Consider the following 16,835-nt stretch of genomic DNA (forward strand, 5'->3'; position numbering starts at 1 on the left):
CCTTCTGCTGTTTCCACATTGTTCAGTATTTCTTACAACATATAGGGAAGGTGATCTTGGCCATCGAGTCTACACCGGCCTACAGAGCAATCCCATTCCCTGACTAATTTTCCTTGTTGCTTACTCTGCTCTTGTTGGGAATTAATCTGAAACTGAAAGGTACATTCCATGTGATGGAGCAAAGCCTTCAGACTTTCCACACTGAAGGAAATGGGCCACAACTAAGGTCAAAGACGGACCCTACCAATTCTAAAAGGCTTGTACTGCAAATCATCAACTCATCACCTCAGATCTTCCAACTCATTCAGCAGAATTCCAGACCTCAGGAACAAATTCCTGGCAAACAATTTGGTTGATGGAGAGGGTCAGAGTCAGAGATCAGTTATTTCTTCTTTTACACAATCCTCTGACTTTTAATAGAAACTAATAGGAAATCAAATGTTGGGAAACATTGACACAGAAAATATCAAGACATTTGGAATCATTCAGTCTTATATTGCTGACACCTTGTCTGTCCTTGATTTATTCTCCTTTACTATTGGTAGTTAGGCACTAAATTAATATTTTCCTTCATCTATCTTTCTATTTCTTTGCTTTAAGTATCTCCTTAAATTCAGTTTGACCATCTATGCTAATATCTCAATATGCTTTGGTGTCAAATTTTATCTGTCAATGGGTCTGGTAGAATTCTTGAGATGCTTTTCTATATTCAAACTGTCTGAAGATAGCAAACGATCTTTATTTCATCACCAATAAGAAGTGAATTTAAAAGTAGAAGTTGCATTTTAACCAATACTCTTTAAATCCATCAATGATCATTGGGCTGACCTTTGAAGACTTCAGACTACTGCCTGCTGTGGGCACAGTGAGCTTCGATGTCTGCAGCTCAGGATCACTTGAGCTAAGCCGATGCGTCTTGTGAAACGCAGTTATCCCCTCTGGCTTGACCGTGGCATACTTCTCAGACTCTGTGACTTCAGCCTCAGGAAGAACTAAAAACAAATCAAATGAACAGTACAACAGAACAGGCTTAAGACTGTGTTGAATGAGGAATAATACCGTGTATGTAATTACCATCCATTTCACTTTATGCCAGAGTTACGCTTCGCCAGCAATTCTTTACAAATTCAAAGTAAGGTGACCCGAAGGCAAATCACGCCACTTTGAGGAACAACTCTTGCCTAAACTACGGAATTCGGAATTTTGCAATTTTCTTGCCCCTACCGGGCTTTAGTACAGCATTTAAAAGCTTACAGATTAAATCGTATTTTTTTGTCAGGAATAGTAATGAACCAAAGGTGACAATAGGAGTTAACGCCAGCTATCACTTGACTGGACAGCACAACACAAGAGGTTGAGTGGCTGCCTCCTGTTGCTATGGGCCAGTGATAAACCAAGTACAGGCTAAGTACCACATTGCAGGAGAAAAGATGACGGCAGTATGTAGGCACTATCTGGTTAAACAAGAAACTCAGGGGTGAAGGTAACATACTACTGTCCAGTTCAGCTGCACAAGATACGCTGTGTTGCCACTTCTTCTGAACTGGTATACATACTTGTAAAGAGACAACACAGTCTCTGGTGTGTGACTATATCCTGTACTGCCTTATTTACATGCCTGATTGTACCTCAGCTTAGATGGACTCCCCACTGAAAGATAAACATTTTATATGGGAGTTCTGTGAAAAATAGTTCTGTTCTTGACTTCAAAAAAAAATTCTTTGATCACAACCATTTCCTTTCTATGGGGCAAATCCTTCCAATTGGATTTATTCTTCCCAAAGATAGTAATTAGAGCATAGGAGACAAGACCTCCAATTAGATGACTAGCTTTCATGACCTCTAATATTACAGAATACTACGACAATCAAGGGATATGGGATTAATGCAGGGCCATGGAACTGAGGTAAAAGGTTGGACATGATCTTATTGAAGAAAACCACATGTACAAATAACTGGGTTCCCGAGTACTACTTATATTTATTAAGCTCAAATGTACTTTGAAGCACTGTCGATGTTTCGGGCCGAGACCCTTCGTCAGGACTAACCGAAAGAAAGGGGGAGGGGAGCACCAGAGGGAGATGGAGAACAGGCAAAGAGTGATGGGCAGAGAGAGAAAAAAAGGGGGGGAAATAAATAAATCAGGGATAGGTAAGAAGGGGAGGAGGGGCATTAACGGAAGTTAGAGGAGTCAATGTTCATGCCATCAGGTTGGAGGCTACCCAGACGGTATAGTTCCTCCAACCTGAGTGTGGCTTCATCGTGACAGTAGAGGAGGCAAAGGATAGTCATATCAGAATGGGAATGTGTGGCCACTGGGAGATCCTGCTTTCTCTGGCGGACTGAATTTGTTCAGTAGCTTTTGGAATAAGTGGACCCTTGGTAATTAGTCCGGAACAATGGACTTGCGTGTGCACCTTTAAGCTGGATTTTTCAGGCCACATCCTCCACCAGTGGATCCTATCTTTTCAGTTGTGCCTTTGATATCAACAGCAGGTCTGAGCTGATGGAGCCTCTAACCATCACACCTCAGGACAAGTACTCAAGGCTCGCAGGCATGCCAAGTGAACACAAGGCCTCCAATATGTCTCTAAGTGGATTCACTCCTTAGGAAGATCAAGAAGATTTCATGATCTTAGCATTTTAATTCTTAAGTACATTAAATAACCGGGGTGACTTTAGAAAGTGCTCCCATCCTTGCTAGATCAATGCATAAAGTAGGTGAAGAATGTTTATTCAATGGGGCTGATAAGTTTAACTCAAAGCCATTAGCAAATATTAGGCTGCACAGAAAATAACCTTGATCACTGGCTATTTACTGGGATACTCTGCTGATAGCCTCACTTGTACCTGGTACGCTGAACAAGTAGTGAATGTACGTAGCCAGGGATTGGTTTCGTCCCAGAGAGTCTTTCGTCATTTCCTCAGCATTCTGGAGCCAGTCCACGATTTTGATGAGTGTTTCAAAGATTTGTCTGCTGACTGGAACTGTGAATGAAAGGAACAAGGTTCACAGCAAAATGGACAGGCAAGGACAGGTTCTTGCTGCAGCATCAAAGCATCAGTTAGCCCAAGTCAACCCACCACAGTTCAAAGTTCAAAGTACATTTATTATTATACTACATACAACCTAGAGATCTGTCTCCTTGCAGGCAGCCACAAAACGAAGAAACCCAATAGAACCCGTTAGAAAAGAAGGCCCAATGTGCAACAAAAGGACAAATCGTGCAAACAATAAAAAGTAAACAATTAACATTCAGAACTAAAGTTCACGAGAATGAGTTCACAAAGCCAGTCGTCATTGTAGCCGGTCCAGGAGCCTGTTGGTTGCAGGCCACAGCCTCAGTTCAGTGCAGAGATAAATAAATCTCACCTGAACACCAGCCCATCCCAACACCCTGACCTTTTGAATCTGGCGCTTAAGTTGTCCAGACATTGGCTTGCTCTCAGATCCGGGTCCTATCACTTTGATATGCTCTTGGACCTGGGCCTTATCACATCGATTCAGCCCATACCTGACCTTTCCAATCTGGGACAGTGCTTGAACATTGGCTAGTTCCTCACTCTCGGGCCTGGGTACCACCGCCTTGACTCTGAATCGCCTCAGCTTGCCTCGCCTTGAATCTGCTGCCTCGAATCGGCTCCCAGTCTGCTCCAGCAATATCCAAGCATTGGCTAGTTCCTCACTCTCAGGGTCAGGCCCTACTGCCTCGATCTGGCCCACACACGCCATGCCGCTAACCGACCTGCACCTTTAAGACTTCAGTTCACACCTCAAAAATGCCAGGTTATACAGGCAGCTCGTCAGCTCATCTTTGAGAGGGGAGTTACAGGCTATTGATTGCAGAGATTATTGTCCAGAAAAGATGTGATTATAGAGTAGTTAGTAGCTTTGCTTGCTACCAGTAAGGCGTCACTGTGCTTCATGGTGTATTAACCCCATTTTGATTTCCAGTTCAGCTGATGTGGAAGACAGCTACTCATTCTGAACTCTATATATAGTCTAATCAACCCCACACAAGTCAGTAAATGAACTACTAACATCTAACCTCAACACCTGCTTTAACAAAGTCCCGACTTCCTATTCCGCCAGTGTACAGCATAACTCTCTCAACCCGAACACACAATTCAAACAGCTTCAAATATCCAGTGCCAACACCTACATCACTAAATGCTGGCTTTCAACTTGCTAGGCACTGGGCTCAACCCACTCAGCCTTAATGTATGTAAACATTGTCTAATTCCATATCTCGCCCCAGTAATTAATTCACCCAATGAGAACTAAATCCAATCCCAACATACACTGTAACTCGACCAATTCCATTCTCCTTTCCTATATTAGCAGGACTTCTAAATGCTGGAATTTCCTATCCAATTATAGAAATATTGAAGAATTCAGGAAGGTGGCTCAAGATTACCTCCTCAATGATGTTCAGGGACTGGCCATAAATGGTGGCCTTGTATTTAGAGTTATAGAGCACTACAGCACAGAAAAAGGGCCTTTGGACAATCTGGTCCATGAGAACTGTTACTCAGCCTATTCCCAACGTTCTGCATCTGGACTATAGCCACCCCCCATGCCCCTCCCATTCATATACTGTACTTATTCAAACTGCTTCCAAATGTTGTAAAAATCCACACCCACCGCTTCTGCTTTTATTAAAAATATATCTGCATTCTAAAAAGGAATAATTAAAAAGGCCCTGTTCACATCCCGAGCATCTAACTCGATCAGTACAAAGCACAACTCACGCAGCACATAGCCTGCAGTCCCCTTCCAGCCACCCATCATCTGATTCATCGCAGTCCCAAATCCGTGCAGCCAAGTCACCCAACACCATCAGCCATTTCACCCAGCGTGGTCTTCAGCTCGACCAATTCACCTAACCACAACTTACAGCGACAGCGGCTCCACAAACCAAACCTTGGGGAAAATTTCAACCAAGTTATCTGAAGGTACATCTAAACTTCCACTATCATGAGTGAAACAGTTACTTCATTAAAGTGGCCTAGTTCTAACTTTAACGTTATGCCAACTTGTTCTGAGTTTCCACATCATCCTTCTACCACTAAGTCACCTAAAGTTTTAAATAGCTTGGTTAGATCACCCTTCAGTCTTTAAAATTCATAATCATATTGTCAAACTTGCCTTCTGCCCACTCTAAACCATTGTATCCTTCCTGAGCTACTTTGCCTGAATTTAAGGCAGTTTTCACAGGTGCAGCTACAGCAAGACTCCAATCTTACTGGCCTCTGCTTGGCATTCCCTATTTCATACAATTTTTAATTGAGGCTATTCAGCTCATTGATTCTATGCTAGCTCACAGAGTAATCCCATTCCACCACCGATTTTCCATTTAAGGGTGGCATGGCACAGTAGCACAAACATTTGCGACCTGGGTTCAATTCCCACTGCTGCCTGCAAGGAACCTGTATGTTCTCCCCGTCACTGCGTGGGCTTCTTCTCACTGTCCAAAGACATACCGGTTGGTAAGTTAATCGGTCATTGTAAATTGTCCTGTGATTAGGCTAGGATTAAGTTGGGGGATTGCTGGAAGGACCGGAATCGCCTATTCCGCACTGCAGCTCAGTAAATAAAAGAATAAAATTAACTATTCTCCCCATATTCCCTGTAATTCTTCCTCCCAGAAGTTCTACTACCCACCTACACCAACTAACCAATCTACAGGTACTTTGCATGAGTGAGCAAAGCAGAGCATCTGGGGGAAATCTGTACAGTCACAGGGGAAACATGCAAGCACCACACGGCTAGTATCTGATGACTGGATTGCTGGAGCAACTAACAAACTGTGCCACTGTTCCTGTGGGGAATTTCTTAGGGTCATTTTTCACTCCTCATTATCCGTGCATCTTGACTCTTTTTTTAGTTTGTTTTTTGGAAGTTCTCTTCAAACTGGGAAAATGCAATGCAAAAGCAGAACTGACAAACATTCCACCAGAGGGCACTAGACCCTCACACCACATCCCTTCACTGACAACTCATTCCAATTTAATATCAAACCCACAAAACAATCCAAGGGTTCCAGACTCTTTTTACAGAGGCACTCAAGCCAAGGACTAACCCTGCATATAGTAATATTCTTAATACTTCCAGTAAAAACATCTAGCATTTGCTTCCCCTTTCCACATAAAATAGATTCTTCTTCACAACACAGCGTTGGCTTCTCTCACTGCATGTCTGGATACTTGCAAACGTGATGTTTGACAAGTATCACATTTGCTAGCGTTTGTCTGGATTAACTTCTTTGACAATTGGTAATCAGCAGGATAACCACTTCCTGACTGTCGTGTTCCCATTCAATGTGTTTAGTAGGTTTGTTAATAGGTAACCACCTATTAATAAGTACCTCCAGCCACTTACAGAGATCCCAGCAGGAATCAACAAAGACCAAGCGAAGGGGAGAGAAAGAATTGGTGGAACGAGAGGAGGAAAAGTACAGTAAATTGGTGGAATTAGAGCTGGAAAAGTAGAGAGTGGAGGGAGAGAGATGGAAATTGGCAGAAAGAAAGTGGAAGATAAAAATATTCTGAAGTGTGGTCTTCTAATTGGAACAGGCAGGGTTTGAGGGGAAAAAAAATTACTTGCATGCTTGAAATGCTTTTTCAATTCATTTGAAACCCACAACTGTGATGTAAATCAGATGAACTCTCTAACACTGGAACCTCACAGAAGTCAGTTTAATGAGTGTACAGTGGAATTAATCTGACCTCTTTCTGATGTCATCCTGGAGCTCAAGATCAGTAGTGGCAGCAGTTTGTCTAACACCACATGCAGGAACGGGACAAGTTCTTCCAGTTGAACCCGGTTGATCGCAGTAACCGCCCTTCTCAGTGCCTCTGTCTGCTGGGCTACAGAATGGTGTTTACCCACATCGTCACACAGTGAGAAAAACTGCTCCAAGTTTCTGTCCTGTAGTAAACAGATTACAATGTAACCAATATCAGGGCTGTATCCTTCCAGATCTTTTTCTTTTATAACTTCGAACAAACCAAAATTCATTAGATTAATATAAATTAAATATTTTATCCACAAAATATTAAGCTCAGATCATTAAGCCCTTGAAGTGTTCCATTATTCAATTAGACATAAGCTATTGTCTGCCTTCAATCTATGCTTCTGTTAACCTTGGATCACAAAACCTATCTATCATCTTAGGTTCCAGAATTTCATACGGCTCCAGTGTCAAGAGATCTTTGATAGGGAGAGTTCCCATTTCCACATCTGTTGTGGCTGTGTATCACAGTAAAGTTCCTCAAGCTTACTTAATAGGTATCCGTTAGTCTCGTGAGACCATGGATTTGTGTCTTGGAAGGTTTCCAGGGCGCAGGCCTGGGCAGGGTCGTATGGGAGACTGGCAGTTGCCCATGCTGCTAGTCTCCCCTCTCCACGCCACCGATGTTGTCCAAGGGAAGGGCACTTCAAGCTTACTTACAGGATACATAATCATTCTGAGTCCACCCTTGTATTGTCAAGTGAGACAGATGGCCAAGGCTAACCCACCTTGCTCCCTGTAAAATTGGCCCCAAGTCTTGTACAACATTGCCCAGGCTTAGGAAGATCCAACCACAGGAAGGTCCTCTGACATACCTGCACCTTGCTCCTCACAAAAACAATGGCTAAAGATCAGAATTATCTGTCTGAAGTGGAGACAAAAACATCTGCAGTGGCCTACTTAGATAATCAAACAAAGTTTGAGTAAACTTCTCTTAAATTTGCCTCACAGTTACAGTGACCTGGGTTCAATCCTGGTATCAGAACCCATCTAGCTCTCCCAGTGGCCATGTGGTTTACCCCAGCTGTTCCACTTTCCTGCCTCATCCAAAAGGAGGTTAATCGGCTAGTGCAGGTTACCCCTTATTGTGGCTAGCAATAAAAAGGATTTAGGTGATGGAGATTTGATAGAGAACGTTGAGAACTACAGGGAAATAAGAGGGATGGGAATGACAGGTTTGCTCTAATGGGCCTCATTGTGAAATATGTAAATAAGTAAGTTAACCTCAGTCGATCCATGTACTACACAGAAGTATAACTAGGGGAATAATAAGATTCCCCCCACCCCCAAATTCAACAGTAGAGTTTTTTAGAGCCTCTGAATGAAGCTTTTATTAAAACTGACCTTTAACCTTTACAGGTCAGTATGTCACACTCCTTTACTGACACAATCAATGCGAATAACTGCTCAGCAAGCCCAGAAAGGGAAAATAAAAACACTGCAATTTTGAAGGACAGAGAACTCAATGTAAGTGGAATGCATATCTCTGTACAAAAGTGTTACAGGTTCAAGCTCTACTCTATGTCTTGAATAGAAATTCTTACTGAACACTCGATCCAGAACTATGGGAGGGTCTGCATTGTCCATGACCTTGGGCTGAGATAGTAGAACGGAGGATAACCGTGACTCTGCCATTGTCTAAGGAGGATGTTTAATATCTTCTGTTATGAATGGAACATTGAATTTCCTTGGAATCTGGATTAGCATTCTCCACTCAAACAACATCAACAACAATAGATTATCTGGTTATTAGTCTCACCACCGGGGAGTGGCTGTTAAGTATGCACATGAAAATAATTCTCCCTGTGTGAAGTGCTTTCTGAAGTTTTGAGCAGTCAAAAATGAATGAGGCTCTATTTAATTAAAGACAGAGTGGAACCAAAACTACATAAAATTCATTTTCAATGCACATCTTTTCAAACAAAATTCATCAAAATAGAAATGAAGGTTAATGGGATATCTCAGTAGTTAAAAGTGAGATACACTCCAGCCGGCAGTTCTACAGAAATTTGTGGAAATAAGAATGTAGGGCATAGAAACAGCTCAGTTTCACCTTCCTATATCCAATATTTAATATCCAACAATCTATAATTTTAGCTTGTATCTATAACAGAACAGAAGTAGACTGAGTTGATGGGCAAATAATGGTGGATCCCGAGAACAATCCCATCAGCCCCAATCCCCATTATTTCTTGCAACTCTGTAACTTATTCTGTATCATTGGGCGTCACGGGGTTATCAGGTCTCTGATTCATTTCATCACTAACCTTCACTAAGGGATAGTTTACAGTGGCTCTTAACTGACCGGCACATCCTTGGGATGTGGAGGGAAACTGGGGCAACCAGGTAAAACCCCTGTGATCACATGGAATGTGCAAAGCCCACAAAATCAGAATTAAACTCGGGTCCGTGTACCTTTGAGCCAACAGTAGCTACTGGGCTACTGTGCCGAAAGCTCTGTCCCAGTTATACTCAGCATCTGAACTCCCATAACCCTCTTCCAAAGACTCACTGCCCTCTGGGTGAAGAAATATCTTCTCATCTCTCTCCTGAATGGTCACCTCTTTATTGTGAAATGGGGTCCCTTGATTCTAACCATGGATAACATTAACTCCCTGTCAAACCTTTTGAAAATTTTGTACTGTAGTTAAATCCCCATCAAATCTAGCTCATATATCCTGTGCTATTTTACTTCTCAGCCAACATATGGGTTAGGACTTTATTCCTCGGAACATAGAAGATTTGATAGAGGTGTACAAAATTATGAGGGGTATAGATAGGGTAAATGCAAGCAGGCTTTTTTCAGAGGTTGGGTGGGACTACAACAGGAGGTCATGGGTTAAGGGTGAAAGATGGAAGTTTAAGGGGAACATGAGGGGAAACTTCTTCACTCAGAGGGTTGTGAGAGGGTGGTATAAGCTGCAAGTGGTGCATGTAAGCACGATGTCAGTGTTTAAGAGAAGTTTGATAAGGTACACGGATGGCGGGGTACAGAGGGCTATGGTCCAGGTGTAGGTCGATGGGAGTAGGCGGTTTAATTTTTTTGGCATAGACGAGACATGCTGAAGGGTCGGTTTCTGTGCTGTTCGTTTCTTCGACTCTGTGATACATGAGCACTTAATGAGCTGAAGGTGTAGTGACATCAATAAAGTTAGCAAACAGTTATATCAATGTGCTCATGATGCAATCAGTCAGTGACCTCAAAAGCAGACACAAAACGTCCATATAGCATCATACACGGAACGTCCATATAGCGTCAGACACAGAACGTCCATATAGACACAGAACGTCCATATAGCGTCAGACACAGAACGTCCATATAGACACAGAACGTCCATATAGCGTCAGACACAGAACGTCCATATAGACACAGAACGTCCATATAGCGTCAGACACAGAACGTCCATATAGCGTCAGACACAGAACGTCCGTATAGCATCAGGCACGGAATGTCCGTATAGACACTGAACATCCCTATAGCATCAGACATGGAATGCTCATATAGACACAGAATGTTCATATAGCATCAGACACGGAACGTCCATATAGCGTCAGACACAGAACGTCCGTATAGCATCAGGCACGGAACGTCCGTATAGACACAGAACGTCCCTATAGCATCAGACATGGAACGCTCATATAGATACAGAATGTTCGTATAGCATCAGACACGGAACGTCCATATAGCGTCAGACACAGAACGTCCGTATAGCATCAGGCACGGTACGTCCTTATAGACACAGAACGTCCCTATAGCATCAGACATGGAACGCTCATATAGATACAGAATGTTCATATAGCATCAGACATGGAATGTTCATATAGACACAGAACGTTCATATAGCATCAGACACGGAACATCCATATAGCGTCAGACACGGAAAGTCCATATAGCATCAGACACGGAACGTCAATATAGCATCAGACACAGAACGTCCATATAACATCAGACACGGAACATCCATATAGCATCAGACATGGAGCTCTGAAAATGACGTCACTCAATAAAACAGGGTGCAAGAAGATTTCCACAGAGCCCAGCATTGGATCAAGCACCCAAATGAGAAATTCACCAACACTCAGTAGTGCTTAATACATAATTTGGGATTACCTGTTCTGCACTCCTGATATTTGCTGTTCATGAATTTCAGAGAACTCAGGAAATAATGACATCGTATTGTGAGTTGGTAATGTGGTGAAACTACATTCTGCACGGGCTCGGGATGTAGTAATACCACTCAGTGAAGTCACTGGATAATGCTAGTACTCTGTGGGATCCAAGTGGCATCACATCCAGAATCCCAGAAATGAAATCACTCTAGGAATAACTGGATCATTCAGGGAGCCCGGGAGACAATAATATCTTGAACGTCTTGACATCAGGGTGCTGCTGAATGACCTCACAAGAGGATGGGATCAATCGGAATAACATGATATCACTTGGCAACATGAGCTCAGAATACAACGCTTGTGGCAGTTTTGGCATCACAGCGCTTGTTTCCCATGTTGCATTGGAATGGGTCCAGTTTGAAGACAATACTAGGAAAGGTGGAGGGGCTGGCAGTATTGAGGAAGCAGGGAAATTGCAGAAGGACTTGGACAAATTAGGAGAATCGCAAAGAAGTGGTAAACGGAATACAGTGTAGGCAAGTGTGCGATCATGCACTTTGGTAGAAGGAATAAAGGCATAGACTATGTTCTAAATGAGGAGAAAATTCAGAAATCATAGGTGCAATTCCCTAAAGATTAACTTGCAGGTTGAGTCAGTGGTAAGGAAGGCAAATGCAATGTTAGCATTCATTTCAAGAGGACTTGAATATATAAGGCACTGGTCAGACTGCACTTGAAGTATTGTGAGCAGTTTTGGGCCCCTTATTTAAGAAACAATGTGCTGGCATTGGATAGAATCCAGAGGAGGTTTACGAGAATGATCCTGGGAATGATAGGCTAACACATGAGGAGTGTCTGATGGCTTTGGGCCTGTACTCACTAGAGTTTCGAAGAATGAGGGTGGTTCTCATTGAAAAGCCGAGATAGAGTTGACTTGGAGAGGATGCTTCCTCTCGTCGGGGAGTCTAGGACCAAGGGGCACAACCTCAGAATACAAGGACGTCCTTTGGAACAAAGATGAGGAAGAATTCATTTTGCCAGAGGGTGGTGAATTTGTGGAATTTGTTGCCACATACAACTGTGGAGACCAAGTCATTGGACATACTTAAAGCAGAGGCTGATAGGTTCTTGATTAGTAATGGCATCAAAGATTATGAGGAGAAGGCAGGTGAATGGGGTTGAAGGGGATAATGAATCTGCCATGATGGAATGGTGGAACAGACTCGAGGTGCTGAATGGCCTAATTCTGCTCTGTACCTTATAGTCTTATGGGTCAGAGGGCTCTGCCAGTCCACCACCTGTCCTCAAAACCAACACTATATTCTGGCAGCTTTGAAACTGAAATCATTTACCTCAGGGTATATCGTTGAAAATGGCCGTAGCTCCAATTTAAATACTGATTTCCGATTATCCAACCACTTCACCCCCGCCAGTGAGGTCTGCAATAAAAAGCAAGACAATTATAAGGATTCATGCTTCTTAATACAATGTAATAACCATAAATGGATTCCATTTCATGCTGTTGCTCTTCAAATGCTAACCATGTCAACTGACTAAGATAGCACAGCAGGGGCACAGTTGAGAGTAGATGTCAAGCACTAACCGGGTTTCTATAGAAAAGCACTGCCAAGACTTCAAAAGCATTACCACCTTAATGGCAAGACCCACATCAGTACCAAGCTCAGATTTTTAATGTGGTTAAATGTGGGAGAAAGCCTTTAATGTTATAAAACTTAATAAACCATCAGTATTGTCAGATCCAGAGAAATCAAGACTGAGATGATTCCACCAGACGTACCGGTTGGTAGGCTAATTGATCATTGTAAATTGTCCCATGATTAGGCTACGATTAAATCAGGGGATTGCTGGTTGGCATGTCTCAAAGGGTCTACACCATGCTCTATCCCAATAAACAAATAATATGTTTTACCAACAGTCTTGGGAGAGTCTGTAGCTCCACAAGAGAAAAAAAATAAGATGGAGGCATTCAAAAAAAGACTTTTGAGCCATGAACTACAAAATTCATTCAAAGTTGTCAGTAGTGACTGACACCAAAGCCAAACGAAATTAAAATATCCAACTAAATACTTCTCTCAGACTTCCACTTACAAAGGCCATCCTCTCAGCTTACTACAAAGCATTGGGGCGTGGAATTCAATTACTGTAGAAAATGACGGCAGGTGTAATAGTGTGCTAATGGAAGTTAATATTAATTGAAAAATATGCACCGAATGACGTTCTTGAGGGGCAAGACTCTTGCAACCAAAATACACGTGCCGGATTAGCTCCGTGCAAACTGCACTAGACAGATGCTGCTCTGATGCTCACTGTGGATAGCCAGCGAAAAAAAACGTTCAGCAGCTGCAGTTACCTACAACAACATACAAATGCTGTGAAGGCCAAGGTCAGAATATCGGCAACACCTAACAAATGAATTTATGGCTTACTTCTGTTTTGTTATGTTTTAATTATATTATGCATAGGAAGGGCGGTCTGTTTGGCCAATTCCTCTGTTTGCAAACTCCTCACGTTCCCAGAACTGCTGTGATGGAGAAAGGGATCCCACAGCCAAAGAGGGAAAGCATGGAAGCAGCTATCACTGATGATCTTTGACATGTTATTGTTGTGAAGTGGGAAGCCTTCCTCAGTCAGAGATAGGTGATAGGAAGTCAAGTTTTAGCAGAGATAATCGATAACATTGGGACCATTCCTGTGCTGGGAGAGTTATCAGTCTAGGGCAGGAAAAAGACAGTAGCAGGTTGTGGGCGGCAATTAGTCATCCGATGTTGCGTGCGAATGGAGAGATTCTGTAAGCCTTTTAATTGGCCGTGGGTGGCCTCAGTGGCAGCTGCTCATTGGATCAAAGCACCAAGAGCCATGCCCCTGACCCACTGATGACAGGGCTGAATGAAGACAAGAAGATATAGACTGGATTTAAACCCTGAAATAAGTTAATGGGACTTAATCATCACAATTAGAAGCAGCAAGTGGCGTCAGAATAGCATGGTGCCAGTAAGCTCTTCTGAACTTTGAAATAGGTCCTAGGTGGGTTTGGTGAGATGGGGGAGGGTGAATGTGGTACTGGAAAAGCAAGAAAGCTTGTTTGTTGTGGAAAATGTACCGACTGGTTCCACCACCCAGGAAGTGTGTTGTAGGCCTGGAATCAAATTAAGATGAAGAAAGCCAAGGAAATAAAATGTATTAAGAATGGTTCAAGAGGAGAGAGGCAGAGGATAAACTGTGAGATACACACCTGGACTAGTAGTGGTAGCCCCTTTTAATAAAGCTTTAGTTGACAGAATTTGTAAGACCCTCAGTGGAGGGGCTTGCAGTGGAAAGGATGAGCGGCTCCAAGTTCCCGGGTGTCAATATCTTGGAGGATCTATTCTGGGCTCAGTACACAAATGTAACCACGAGGAAGGTGCACGAACATCTCTACTTTCTTAGAAGTTTTCCGGAAAACCTTTGCGGATGTAGAGTGGAAATCATTCTGACTGGTTGCATCACAGACTGAAATGGAAGCTCTAATGCAGCCTGTCCATCATATGTACAGCTCTCCCTACATTCGAGGACATCTGTAAGAGACAATGTTACAGGCAGGTGACATCCATCATTAAGCACTCCCACCATCTGGGCCATGTCCTCTTCTTAATGCTGCCTTCAGTTCAGGCAGGAGATCCAGGAGTGCATCAGGTTTACCATCACTGGCGTATGTCATGAAATTTGTTATTTTTGTGCCATTGTAACATATAAAAAAACTAAAATGACGGGGTCCATAATAATGGATGCCACCCTTTAGAGGCATCACCTTTTGAAGACGTCCTCGACGTGGGGGTCATCACCTTGCGAAGATGTCCTCGACGTGGGAGTGATCACCTTTTGAAGACGTCCTCGACGTGGGGGGTCATCACCTTGTGAAGATGTCCTCGACGTGGGAGTCATCACCTTCTGACGATGTCCTCGACGTGGGGGTCATCACCTTGTGAAGATATCCTCGAAGTGGGGGTCATCACCTTGTGAAGATGTCCTCGACGTGGGGGTCATCACCTTGCGAAGATGTCCTCGACGTGGGAGTCATCACTTTGTGAAGATGTCCTCGAAGTGGGAGTCATCACCTTGTGAAAATGTCCTCGACGTGGGGGTCATCACCTTGTGAAGATGTCCTCGACGTGTGAGTCATCACCTTGTGACGATGTCCTCGACGTGGGGGTCATCACCTTGTGAAGATGTCCTCGACGTGGGGGTCATCACCTTGTGAAGATCGACGTGGGGGTCATCACCTTGTGAAGATGTCCTCGAAGTGGGAGTCATCACCTTGTGAAGATGTCCTCGACGTGGGGGTCATCACCTTGTGAAGATCGACGTGGGGGTCATCACCTTGTGAAGATGTCCTCGACGTGGGAGTCATCACCTTGTGAAGATGTCCTCGACGTGGGGGTCATCACCTTGTGAAGATGTCCTTGACATGGGAGTCATCACCTTGTGAAGATGTCCTCGACGTGGGGGTCATCACCTTGTGAAGATGTCCTCGATGTGGGAGTCATCACCTTGTGAAAATGTCCTCGACGTGGGGAGTCATCACCTTGTGAAGATGTCCTCGACGTGGGAGTCATCACCTTGTGAAGATGTCCTCGACGTGGGGGTCATCACCTTGTGAAGATGTCCTCGAAGTGGGAGTCATCACCTTGTGAAGATGTCCTCAAAGTGGGAGTCATCACCTTGTGAAAATGTCCTAGACATGGGGGTCATCACCTTGTGAAGATGTCCTCGACGTGGGAGTCATCACCTTGTGAAAATGTCCTCGACGTGGGGGTCATCACCTTGTGAAGATGTTCTCGACATGGGGGTCATCACCTTGTGAAGATGTCCTCGAAGTGGGAGTCATCACCTTGTGAAGATGTCCTCAGCCACAGCCCATGATGGAGCTGGCTGAGTTTACAGCTTTTTACGATGCTGTGCATTTGCTCCCCAGCCCCCAAACCAGACAGTGATGCAACCAGTTAGAATGCTCTCCATGATAATCTGTAGAAACTTGTGAGTGCCTTCTGTGACATGCCAAGTCTCCTCAAACTCCTAATGAAATATAGGCACTGTTGTGCCTTCTTTATAATTGCATCAATATGTTGGGCCCAGGTTAAATCTTTAGAGATGTTGACTCCCAGGAACTTGAAACTGCTTACTCTTTCTACTGCAGATCCCTCGATGAGACAGGTGTATGTTCCTTCAACTTCTCCTTCCTGAAGTCCGCAGTTAATCCCTTGCTCTTACCCACACTGAGGGATAGGTTGTGAACCTGAAGGCTCACACCTACACCTCAAAGTTCAACAACAGCTTCTTCCCCGCTGCCATCTGGGTGTTCCTAGCATTACCTCAGGCAATATGCCTTCTTACTCTCTCTCACCTTCCAGAAATGTCATTATGCTTATTTTGTTGCGTAAGTGATGTATAATTTATATTAATTTGTTGATGTTAACTTATGTTGCTCACATTTATTATGTACTGAATTGCTGCTGCAAAAGTTTATTTTTCAGGGCATTTATACGATAATACACCCGAACTTGAACCAGGATGAGAGATTAAGGAGCACCAGCTTCTCTCATTTTGTCTTACCTATCCCTCTTCCTTTGGCACCCCACTGTCTTTTGTTTGTTTCCTCACGTCGACCCTACTGTGGGTAGGGCCTCATCATGCTAAGGGTGAGAGGCATAAGGCCAGGGAGAGAATCTGCTCATCCTCCCTAGCTACACGGATCTATGACTGTGGACCAGGGGAGGATGTTGAGGGTAGACCAACCAACTCAGGCCCGAACTAACCCCTGAGATATAACAGTAAGTCAGGGAACAAGTGAAACTAAGGCAGCAAAATACAAAGGTTCGAGGGGGTTAAAGGTGGTAGGGGTAAGATGGGGGTCATACTAGGAAGGTGGGTCTG

General features: G+C 43.6%; 1 protein-coding gene across 1 annotated transcript in view; it reads right to left on the minus strand.

The window, feature by feature from the left end:
- Positions 1 to 16,835, minus strand: part of LOC140739928 (dedicator of cytokinesis protein 7-like) — a 222,135-nt gene that overhangs the window by 68,153 nt on the left and 137,147 nt on the right. Inside the window, exons 19-22 of the mRNA XM_073068608.1 lie at positions 12,257 to 12,343; positions 6,730 to 6,931; positions 2,851 to 2,988; positions 829 to 992 (exon numbers count right to left, since the gene is read on the minus strand). Coding sequence (XP_072924709.1) covers positions 829 to 992; positions 2,851 to 2,988; positions 6,730 to 6,931; positions 12,257 to 12,343 — 591 coding nt within the window. The remainder of the gene's footprint in view (positions 1 to 828; positions 993 to 2,850; positions 2,989 to 6,729; positions 6,932 to 12,256; positions 12,344 to 16,835) is intronic.

The sequence above is a fragment of the Hemitrygon akajei genome, chromosome 16 (assembly GCF_048418815.1).
Source record: "Hemitrygon akajei chromosome 16, sHemAka1.3, whole genome shotgun sequence".
In the NCBI taxonomy this organism is placed as follows: Eukaryota; Metazoa; Chordata; class Chondrichthyes; order Myliobatiformes; family Dasyatidae; genus Hemitrygon; species Hemitrygon akajei.